Genomic DNA, 12,046 nt, shown 5'->3' with positions numbered 1-12,046 from the left:
TCTGGCCTTAGCCCTAACCCTTCCCTTCCCCCTCCCTTCCCCCTCCGCCTCACATCTAGATTTGCTTCTCCCTTGGTTCACTACGACGATCTGCTCCCACCTCGGTGGTCCCCCGCCGCCCCTCTGCAAACCCTAACCAAGCGCCGCCCCCTTCGGCTCCTCCGCACGGCGGTAGCATTTTCCCGCGCCACCTCTCCGCTGCCATGATGTATTTGAGCGATGAGGGAGGCGGCGACGGAAAAAACCCTACTCGTCGCGAACCATCCCTCTAATCCTCGATTTTCCTTGAAATCCTCAACAGGAAAAAGGTCGATGATGATAATATCTCTGAGACCACCCATGAAATCCTCGATTTTCCTTGATGTAGGAGGGACTTTTTTGAGGTTTTTATGGAATTGGAGGTTTTGGGGGAGGAAGACCGGCGACGGTCGGTAACTTTGGGGTCGGTGACGACGATTGTAGTATGTGCGTCGTGAGTGGCGTACGGAGAAATGGCGGCGCTAAGGGAGGTGTTTCAAGACAAAGGGGTTTTCCTCCAATTTCAGATCGGGGGCTTTGACGATCGACGAAATGATTAAAATTGGGGTTGTTAATGTCGTCCTCATCATCATCAATATGCACAGGAAACGCGCGATAGGCGACAAGGCCATTGACGGTAGCGTTGAGGCGATCGAGTGGGCGGTGGTGTCGTGGTGGCGCGGCTGATCGAGATTCAGGGTGACGGTGGGGGACAAATTGAAAATTAAAAAAAAAAAACTAAAAAGACAAAATTAAAAAAAACTTTTCAGATTAATCAATTAAATTATTTAACTTAAAAATAATTTAATATTATTAATTATATAGATAAAGACTTAATCACAAATCTATCAAACATACTTAAACTACTAATCACTAACTCCTTAAATTCTGTGTCGAAAAGATTCGCCTCATCTTCGGCAAGACGGAGGGAGTATTATACCTCTTTTAATTCTAATTAAAAAATAATGGGGAAAAAATGTCCGATATTGAATTTGGGCTGCATTGGGATATACGTATAATAAGCCCATTACATTTTAGTCACTTTTTTTATTAAAAAATTGAAGCCCAATCTATTGAGTAACATGTTGGAATTTTGATGCAATTTGGTTATTCCCCGATTTGCTGCAACAGATTGATTATTGAATTTCAATCTTATCAAACCGACGCCGGATCGAGCACTCCCCTTCACCGGAAGATTCCGCCGGTTTCCGGAATTCAAGGTATTTCCGATACCTATGTTGTTCCCTACTTCTTTCTATGATGCTGAGGGTTCTTATCAATGTATCAATCCCACTGAACCTTGGATTCCAGATCATCTAAAACTCGGATTTTGTTTTTAGATAAGTTAAGATATCAAATTGGTAAGTTTTAGATTGGACTGATGACGGATCTGCTTATTGGTTGTAGTAAATTATATTCTCTTCGCAGGTAAAAGCGTTTATTATAACTAACTGTCTTTGGGAAAAGCATCGGAGATGGGGTTTCTGGTGACTACTTTGATCTTCGTAGTGGTTGGGGTAATTGCATCATTGTTAACCAGAATCTGCTGCAACAGAGGGCCCTCCGCAAACCTGTATGTTGACATTCTCTTTTCTTATTCTGCCTTAGGTGGCTTGAACTGTACTTGTAATGGTGACAGTGCGTGTTTTCTTTGGCATCTGGTTTCTAAAGTCATATGATTGCCATGATTTCTGCTGTCACTTTTTATTTGTATTTTCCTTTGAGCTATCTAGACTTTTTGGTTGCTCTTGAACAATTTCCGTAGCCTGTCTGTTGATCATAATCTTTGCTTATATGTTATTCTTCTCCATGTTTTCTTTAAGTAAAAAGAATTGGGATTGCTTCCCCCGTTTAATATATTTGGTAGCTGGATTTATCATCTGTTGATCTACCTAAATAGCAATTGTGCCTCGGAACTCACTTTGTTTTTTCGTGGAAAGAGTTTATTTCCTCATAACCTCATTCATAATGTTGCTGATGTAAATGTATTGTGCAATGCAGGTTACATCTGACATTGGTTATTACAGCGACAGTTTGCTGTTGGATGATGTAAGTTCGCCCTCCTTGTTTACAAAGAAGTACTGATGCATGTTGACCTTGTGATGATAACAAGCATTAATCGGTATATTTGTTTTGTGCTAAACTTAAATCATCTATGTTTCCAATGATGTAGTTGAGGTAAAGTTCAACTGTAATTAGTTTATCTCCTTTAAGTAAGTTGTCGTATGAGGAGTGGATTCTGTGTATATGTGCATAGGGGTGCGGTGGCAGTGTTCTTTTCAGCAAAACTGAAGTTCCTGTCTCAAAATCCTTGAGAAAACTAAGTCTCATCTTAGCATTTTGATTTTTATTTTATTTTTCAATTACTTTAGGTACTATTGCTTTGTAGATGAGCATCGAATACATTGAGGGAAGAGACCAACTAAATAAAATTCTGTTATTCTTTAATCGACAACAATATTGTTAACAATTTAGGTCTTGACTTCTTATACAGAAGCTTGATTGGCATTCACTTGGGGTATGGGACCTTTTAGGTTAGATCACAGCTGCCCATTTAAGAGCATACCATATCTCTCTCTTTCTTTCTCTTTTGCAAACATGTAAGCTTGTGTTAGGGAAGGACTGTTACCCTGATATTGATGAAAGGCACATTTTACATTTTTCTTATATGGCTCAAATCACATAAATACAAATAAAGTGCTCGGGGATGCTTGGGCTAGAACTGAGGAAAATTTCAGGTGTTCCAGGATCAGGAGAACTGTTTTTGAGAGAAATGACCTGATGGATGTCACATCATGTGTGGAAAATTGGATTCAGACAATGCTGGAAACTGAGAGTTTAGAAAGTACTTCTAGGCCAAAACATTGCTAGATATTTTTAAGTGGAAACTCACATTTTTCTCAAACCACATGCATCCTCTTCTCTCTATCAAAATTGTGAAAGGTCATGTCTCTTGGTTCTTCCCATATAATAATTTATGGAAAAAGATTTCTTCTTGATTTAGTGAGCTACTCCTTTTCATTTTTGTCGAAGTTGTAAGATTGTATATGTGCATGCGCAGGTGGGCAATTGTATACTTGGCACAGATGAACCCTCTGATTGTTCCCATATTGAATGAAGCGGAATGACATCTTTGAGCAGCCCATGAATCCTACATTGTTGAGTACTACTGGGGGAAGCCAAAGGCAATGAATTACATCGGAACCCGTGTCAGATTTATGTTAAGTTTTTGTTAGTGAAAACATCTTTGAAATATTTATCAGATTGTACTCCATTTTGCCTTCTGTAATCCTTTCCATGGCTCTTATTCATTTTTTGAACGATGACATCTTGGTTTCTGTACCTTGAAAGAAAATAAATATGGTTTTTGTATCTGTTTTCTGCTTGAAAAATTCCATGATTCAATCTACTTTGCACAACCAACATGATAATCTCTACCAGTATTTTGATTTGTATACATTTTTCAATTAAAATGCGTGGGAATTTGTTGAGAAAAACCCACAAGTTTGGGGTATGATTAAATAGGTCTGCCAACACAGCAGTGATAATGAAGGAAAACTTTCACCATATGAAACCTTCTGGAAAGCTAAGGGTGTGCAGAAATGAACTGGAAACCAAAATTTATTTGGGTTTGCTTCGGTTTTAATAATTCCAGTTTCAGTTTTATCAATTGGGTTGGAAATTGGTTTCAATTTTTTTAGTGCAGTTAAAATTTTAAATCAAATTGGATTTTTCTTCGAGAACAACTAGTTTAGATTTGTTGAAATCAAAATCAATTCAGTTTAGTTGAAACAAAAGAATCAATATGTTTTCTTCTTTTCTTTTCTTTTGTTGAAAACAAATTAATTCGATTTAGCTCAAAAGTGTTACTTGGGTATCTATATAGCAAAATTGAAAATTTCTCGGACTAATAAAAAGGTTCGAAAATGTTAAAACACGTTAGATATAAATCTCTACATAAAAATATAATGTACTCCGTGTTTTTTTTTCCGAACTAAAATATATGTATGTTAACACTGTTTAGTTAGTGTGAAACTGGAGTAATTTAGGAAATCAAACTTTGCGTTTCAGAAAAAAAAGGTAATCAAACTTTGTACACCACCCAAGCTGCACTTTCACCCAATAATTGCAAAAAGCCATGCCAATCGAGAGATAGCTGCTTATTGCACATCCACATCTTAGTTTAGGCCAATTTTTGGAAACAACTCAGAATTTCAAAGTATTACTTAATCTGTGTAGAGTTCTCCGAAATATGGATGGTATATATTCTAACAATCTTGTCTAATTATGCGAATGAATATACATTTTAGGATTTTGGAAATGTGATCATCATTCCAGAAGAACATAACACTTACAGGGAAAACAGCGAAAACAAGAGGGCAGGCACTAGAATTTTCTTGTGTAGGCTTTAGGATGGAGGAAAGATCACAAGAACAAGGAGGCTTCGGGCGAAGGAACAAATGTTAACATGCTTTCACCAAAATATTCATACAGTGAGGACAGCAATTGTGCGGCATCTGTATCCTCCTTCCACGCCTGCTCAAGAGCAGATGAAGTCTTCAATCCTTGACCACCAACTAACTCTCTTCTGCTGCTTGATCCAACCACATTGTTGTTTCCTAAAGCCCTCGATGAGTCTGCAGCTCCAACATTTGTTGAATATCCACCGCTAGCGCCTGGTATGTCCACTGGCACAGAGTTTGCACCCATGGAACTATCTGTTGCCAATTTCTTCAAGGGTGGTTGGTGCATCATGTTATCCATGCTGGCTTTACGCTTATCTGAAGACAATTTGGAAGCAGATAAATGCATTAGACTCTCATCATTGATGGAAGGCAAGTGCAATTTCAAAATTGTCAATGACTCAATGAGTTGCAAAAACAATAAGCCTCCACAATGGCATTTCCATCTTATCGGATAGTGCTAGCGAGACAACAAACATTTTCTTCATTTTCATGCAGGTCATATTTCGAGTTCAGGATACTACTTTACCATACAAAAGAACAATTAGTTGAAAATGAAGCATACATATACCATCTCAACACTAATAATAACTTTGCATACTGCATACTCACAATAAATACTATCTCACAGTGATACATGTATATGGAGCTGCAATTGGATTGCAGTATAGACCCAAAAGCCATTCCAAACCCCCAATACTAGTTACAGAGTATTAAGAAATCAAAGGTTGATCAAATTCATCGAAAGAGTAAAGCTAAAGAGAATCATACTTGAAGATGTAGTCACGACTTTGCTATTGCTCTTACAGACAGTACGTGCAGGTGGAGATGGCAGAGAAGGTAGCATCTTCAGCCGATCATAGACGCACAAACCAGCTGCACGCTAACAAAATAGCACCTCATCAGTTAGATTCAGCTGGGGCCAAAAGTGAAATTGACAATCTATGTACAAGAAAGGACAGAGCCTTTTGGGGTACGTACATCCATTTCATTCCACGATCAAAGCAACAATTGCAATGAAGTTTAGGTGTTGAAAATCAGTAAAATAAATTCATAGGTCCTCAGCTTGTTGTACTCAGTGGAAGAATACACGGCCTTTGCTAAATGATTAAGGCATCTTGATCTAGGGGTACCTCAGGGCTCTGAGCACTCCACTAGTTATTCAGTATTAACAAGACCAGCGAGACATTAAATTGAATCCTCCCAAATCTTTTCTTAGTGATAATAGAGCCTTCCATGCTTAGAACACATCATGGAGAATCATAAATCCCAACTTAAGAGAATGCAACAAGCCTCATGTACCTCAAGAAGATAATTTATAATGCAAAAGTCCCTTTAGGCCAAACAGTAGGCTCTTTAATAGTTGCACACATCATGCAGTTTTAACAGTTAACTACTGTCATGCTTAACAAACCACTCACCCTCATTATCTTCCGATATTGAAACTGAAAGTGTAAGCACCAATCTATAGCATTTCAAACATTTACAATAAAAGAAATTCTTGAAAGAGCATGTAATAAAAGGATTGGAAGACAGCATTCACAAAAAAGGTCCTCGATGCACTTCTAAAGCTGACAACAGAAAGAAAAAACCAAAGTATCATCAAATACAATAAGAATTTACAAAATCAATCTCACATATATCTGGAGGAACCTTCTCATATAGCACCATGTACACATTGCGCAAGAAATTTCTGATAACTATCCTTTGTCACAGAAAAATGGATGAATATATCTTACCATTAGAGCCCCATATACAAGCCAGGCTTCATGCCTCTTCATCTCATTCTTTTGCTTCTCAAGTTGCATTTCTGGCTCCAGAAGCCGCAGATAAGGATCAAGATTCGGAAGAATAAGCAATCGAACCTGGTCAGCATGTTTAACAGAGGTCATCTTAGGATAGATAAGGTACAAAGTTCATACATGTCAGCGTATATATATATATATTAAACAACAAAGCATATAGTTCCGACAGTGTGCACAAAGTCTCATACTTTTACATTGTGCATTTTTTGTGTATAAAATGTAAAATGATAGATACTACAAATAGTACAGACACACTCTCACACATGGAGAGAGAGAAAACAAAAAGGAGTTAGGAGAAATACCACATTAGCTCCTAGGGCTGCTATCCCCTGAATAGCACCATAATGTTGAGGAAGAGTCTTTGATGGATCTATGAAAGCATTCACCAATGTATTGGTCACACGTGGCTGGAGATTGTGATAAACATGGCCAAATCTGCAGAGTATCATAATGAAGTTAACCTAAAAATTTATTAAGATTATCTATTAGTAGTTTCATGCAAAGCCACATCACCCAACTTAACATAAAAACAAAAGAGAGCCAAGAAGTTGCATCATACATTATGTAGTGGAAGGTATATATGAAGAGCTCTCACCTCTTGCATATTGAAGCAACTAGACTAGCCGTGAAATTTCTCAAGTCCCAGTGATTGTCAGAGAATTTATTTCCTAATCTTTTAGCAACCAGGCATGTCATCACCGAGGGCATCAATTGGTGCAGCTAATTATACATTTGAAGTCAAAGATCAGAATTTGACATTCATGAACATTTATTCAAAAAAGAAAAAGAAAATTGCTTGAGAAACAAAAAGGTCACATAACATAAGGTACATAATTTACAAACCCAAGTGTTTAAAATGTGACCTAATGAGCAAGGATACTCCCTGCTAACATACAAGTAAAAAAACAATCTGAAGACTAGTTCTATATGATTAAAGTTACCTAGTACTAGGAGAACACTATGACATTAGAAAGCAAGAAAACCTAAACTGGGGAAAAGAAATGAAAAGGGAGTATATGCAAGAATGACTTACATATGGCTCGATGTGTATATGAGGATTCCGAAGAAGGCTCCAGACAAGACGCATCAAAGCAAAAAGGAGAGAAAAGTTACTCAAATTCCGGGAAACCTGTCATTCTTACTGTTCAGCATTTATCATCCGGCACTATTGTTAGTCTAGATTGAAATTGCATGAGTTTACCTCATCAGCAACAAAAAATGTAAAATAAGGAACCAAGGGGTGAATCCCTGAGTCAGTTGCCAAGCTCACTAATGCAGCTTTAAATAAAGGGGACTCGGATCTGCTCACAGTCAACTCAGTAATTTTTTCAAAGTAAAGCTGCACCACAAACCAAGAAAAACATTGGATATATTATCTTCTCGACAGGCATATAGAAAGCAAATTAAACCAACAGCAGCACCTGAAGTTCCCGCGACAGCACATGCTTTATAGGTAATTTAATGTCAACAGGTACTCCATCCTCTTTTACTTCTGTCTTTCTGTTATCCGCAGGCAGTGAAAGCACTGCCACATAAGACAACTCATCATTTTATGAAAAATGAACTTTAAGAAACATATACGCATTGACATATAATTTATTCGGTCCTTCAAGCAAAAAAGAGTGGAAAGTAATTAGAAGCTTATCATAGAAAGCAACAGGCTGATTTACAGTATTCAATGCATGTGTATACAAGGCTAAGATACAGCACTAAGTAAATACGTACTCTGAAGAGCTTCGGGAGGGGGATTTTCTGGAATAGCGGGTTGGACTCCCTCAATAGCTAACCAGTGAGCAACCACTGCCGTGTCCAATGGGGCCTTAGGTAGAGGAGCTTCAATCACCTAATTATGTAAAAACAAACAAATGTGACTAATAATGTTACAGCAACTCTCCGAAATTTTGCTCAGCAGGCAGTCAAGATCACATACTTCCTTGAATTCCACATCCTTTTCTTCTATATAGAACAAATCCTTGTGCCCCGCAGCTCTTTTGAATCGCAACGGATCTCCAGACGCAAATCCATATATTGGCTACATAATTGTCAAAATCCACAACCAACAATCACAAATAATGACCAACAGTTGCACCAACAACAACCATGAAAATGCACAACACTATAGAAGAATGCTCCAACATACTTCGGAAGCCAAATGGATAAATACAGTATTTCATTTAAAAAGATGGAACTTGTATCACAAGTGTGTAAAAGAAAATATGTAACATAAATAAAAGAACCTCGACATTTCTTAAACCGAGCGCACTATCAACGTCATCCGTAGTTAAAGTAGTTCTCTTCGAATGCCGCATGCATTTGATAGCTTCCTGAAACAAATTTGCAATTTAAAAGCTTTCGAGGCAAAACTGACTGTATACATCAAAATGGGGCATAGAAAGCAAACTCATTGATTGAGAAAAGATCGCAAACTCATTGATTGAGAAAAGATCAAAATGGAAATTATAACGACCTGCATGATTTCTCGAACGCGGTACTCTACATCAGCAGCCAGAGCAGGCAACACATCAGGTGATAAATTGCTGATGCCAATGCTCTGGGCTATAACCTCAATTGTTTCTTTCGGTACGATGCTCATTTTGTCGGAAACTCCTGTGCTTTCTGGGAGCTCGAATTCTATCTATATTTTAATTACAAGCTATAAAATAAAGCTGATTACCTAAAATAGAAGAAAACTAAATTTGTTTTGCCTGGTGGGAATCTAAACCGAGTTGAGTCGGTCGAGTAGAGGGGTTTGTGTGGTTGCTGCTTTTCGAGGGTTGAGAAGAAGTGCCACTCGGCCAAGAAATATAAGAGAAGGTTTGCCGGCGGTGTTGAACGGCGAGCCCTCGCCGGATTTAAGAGAGGAGAAGAGCGAAATTCAGATTTGAATTTCCTGTGTTTTGAAGGGAATGTGAAGAAAGAGAAGAGAATGGCGAGAGTTGGGAGACATTATATTTTTGGTTTTATTTATTTGTACTCCAGTTCAGTTAAATTACGGATGATATTTTACTGTAGTCTGTAGTATCTTGGGCTTTATAAATAGAAGACAATAAAATTGGACTGATCAAAATATAAAAGAAAAAAAAATTATTTTATTTCCAAAATTCCTTCTGAGATTAAAACATTTTGAGAAAATTCTCATCGTGATTTAAATTTTCTAAGAGCATCAGCAGTGGGGTGACCTGATAGAGGGGGAATCACATTGGGTCAGTGGGGCTGCAATGGGATGACATGATAGCTGACATGATCTTTTTAGTTTTGATTATTGTATTTTTCATTTAATTTTAATTGCAGAAATTTAAATAAATCAATTGACTTCAAATTAAACTTCATTAATTTTAAAAATACTAAAAGATTACATTAAAAAAAATTAAAGACATAATTTAAAATTAAGTAATTAAAAACTAAAAACATAAAATCCTAAAGATCTCCAGCTTCTCTCATCCTAGTGATGATCTTCGCGCAACGCTGCTTGTGGAGGGCGAGGGTTTCTGAATTCATGTCGTCGGTCTTCATGAATAAAATCTGGTCGTCGTGCATCTTCTTCTTGAGTTCATTCGACTTGGCGACCTCGGCCATCATTTGTTTGATGTTCTCGTCCGACCTGTCCATCCTCTCAACGTATTCGGGTGGAGGCCCGGAGCTTTGCGATGCCTTTCCTTTCCCCTTCATCACTCTTGTCGCCGCCTTCGCCGCCTTGTTTCCAATTGGTCGGGAAGACGTGATCTCCTCGCCCGACGCCGAGGTAGTGAAGTCGTCTGTCTCCGACGTCTTCGTCCTCTTGGAGGAATGGAGGTCGCCCTCAAGGTACATGGACTTGAACCTCCGGTTGATCTGGAGCATCCTCCATGCATTCCAGTAGTTGAAGGGACCGTTAATTGGGCTCCTTGCTTGGAAGATGACTTGGGCTTTTTGTTGGAGCATGTCGTCGGAATGGCCGGAAGGCTACTTCGCGCAAACTTCCACCCAAATATTCTCCCACAACTTCACATCCCGGGCCATTCGGAAGAAGTGTCACTTTATTTGGCGGGGCTTCAAGTCGAGGCCGAGTCGCCGTCGCTTGCAGTGGGTGACCCGATAGGCGGGATGACACGAGACCCCCCTATCGGGTCACCACTGCGGATGCTCTAAAAAGTCAAGAATGGCCCTAAAAACATTAATAATGTGACCCTTTAAAGTTCAATAATTTATTTTAAATTCACTAACATCCTATAAAAAAAATGGGTTAATTTGTTTTAAATCTACAAACTTTATGCAATTTATGGTTTTTTCCAAAATAAATAAAATTTTGTTCTAAATACACCAACTTTGATACTTTCCGGAATTTCCCATAAAAGTCAACTCCGATTAAATTGAATATGACGTGGAAAATTTCAATTTCATGGAAAATTCTGGAAAATATCAAAGTTTGTGTATTTAGAACAAATTTTTATTTGTTTTGAAAAAAAAATCAAAAATTGTGCAAAGTTTGTGGATTTAAAACAAATTAACCTTTTTTTTAGCAAATTCTATTAAATTTTGAAGTTTTTAGATAGATGATTGTTGATTTAAGGAAATTTTATGGAATCAAAATCATTTAAAAGTAGTTCAAAATTAGAGTTTTTTCATTTAAGATGTATCCTGAAATGAAATCGGCCACCCAAGTGAAAACTATCAAAATCTCAATTTTATTAATTTGCATTTTTTTGGGGGGGAAACCCAAAAAAATTGTAAAATTTATGAATTTAAACCAAAGTAAACCTTTAAGATATTCACATTGTTTTCACATTAAGAAGATAATATAAGTTAAAAGAAAAAATGAAAAAAAAAATGAAAAGATAATATTCACATTGATTTCAGAAAAGTCCATCAAATCAACAATCATCAATCCCAAAATTTCAAAATTCAATAGAATTTGCCCAAAAAAAAAGGTTAATTTGTTTTAAGTCCACAAACTTTACACAATTTTGGATTTTTTTTTTCAAAACAGATAAAAAATTATTCTAAATACACAAAAACTTCGATATTTTTCAAAAAATTTCACAAAAGTCGACTCCGATTAAATTGAAATTTTCCACATCAACATAATTTGGTGCCACGCCAGATTCAATTTAATTAGAGTTGACTTTTATGGAAAATTCTGGAAAATATCAAAGTTGGTATATTTAGAACAAAATTTTATTTAGTTTGGAAAAAATCAGAAATTGCGTAAAGTTCGTGGATTTAAAACAAATTAGATGCACACTTGCAAGAGATCGGGCTTGGAGACGATTGAGGGCGAGCTGGGCTGGTCACCGACTTAGGTGGGTCAACCCATATTTACAAAAAAATAAATAAAATTGACACTTAGGTTGAGGATTAAACCCTCTAATATCTGACTTCAAAGATAAGTCTCTTATTCATTGTACCACATCTTTATTGACTCATATTAATAAAGTCTTATTTAATTATATGAAAAGTCTTATTTCCAAATTAAGTTTTATTTGCTTTGAAGACCGTCTTATTTGCTCTGGAAAAAGTTATATTTGATTTTATAAAAAATCGTATTTTATTTGTGAAAAAATATTATTACATTCAAGCAAAATTTTCATTTACGAATAAAAAGTTTTAAAGTCTTATTTGTCATTAAGAAAAATCTTATTGATTTTATGAAAATATTATTGGCATTCAAGCAAGAGTCTTATTTATAAATATAAAATTTTAAAGTTTTGTTTGTTATGAAGAGAGTTGTATTTACTCCGAATAAATTTTTTATCAGTGTCCAACAAGAGTGGCAGAAATCGA

General features: G+C 36.8%; 2 protein-coding genes across 3 annotated transcripts; one reads left to right on the top strand and one right to left on the bottom strand.

Moving 5' to 3' along the window:
- Positions 1-995: 995 nt before the first annotated feature.
- On the top strand, positions 996-3,392 carry LOC130986235 (V-type proton ATPase subunit e1). 2 transcript variants are annotated; one of them, XM_057909575.1, is made up of 4 exons: positions 996-1,238; positions 1,447-1,591; positions 2,020-2,067; positions 3,080-3,392. In XM_057909575.1, the coding sequence occupies exons 2-4, from the start codon at positions 1,494-1,496 to the stop codon at positions 3,144-3,146; spliced, it is 213 nt and encodes a 70-aa protein (XP_057765558.1). In that variant the 5' UTR covers positions 996-1,238; positions 1,447-1,493; the 3' UTR covers positions 3,147-3,392. The 2 variants fall into 2 exon arrangements, with proteins under 2 accessions (XP_057765558.1, XP_057765559.1); XM_057909576.1 differs by having other exon boundaries at positions 1,087-1,238; positions 1,426-1,591.
- Positions 3,393-4,210: 818 nt separating this feature from the next.
- On the bottom strand, positions 4,211-9,281 carry LOC130986234 (transcription initiation factor TFIID subunit 6). The gene is made up of 12 exons (XM_057909574.1): positions 8,754-9,281; positions 8,524-8,610; positions 8,217-8,318; positions 8,012-8,129; positions 7,708-7,811; positions 7,488-7,625; positions 7,320-7,415; positions 6,882-7,006; positions 6,589-6,721; positions 6,221-6,346; positions 5,253-5,364; positions 4,211-4,799 (listed from the first exon to the last, which is right to left on the bottom strand). Exons 1-12 carry the CDS (start codon positions 8,877-8,879, stop codon positions 4,444-4,446), a joined length of 1,623 nt encoding a protein of 540 aa, XP_057765557.1. The 5' UTR covers positions 8,880-9,281; the 3' UTR covers positions 4,211-4,443.
- Between the last annotated feature and the right edge of the window lie 2,765 nt (positions 9,282-12,046).

This window comes from Salvia miltiorrhiza, chromosome 5, assembly GCF_028751815.1.
Source record: "Salvia miltiorrhiza cultivar Shanhuang (shh) chromosome 5, IMPLAD_Smil_shh, whole genome shotgun sequence".
Classification (NCBI taxonomy): Eukaryota; Viridiplantae; Streptophyta; class Magnoliopsida; order Lamiales; family Lamiaceae; genus Salvia; species Salvia miltiorrhiza.
This window is presented reverse-complemented; position numbering and strand designations above follow the sequence as displayed.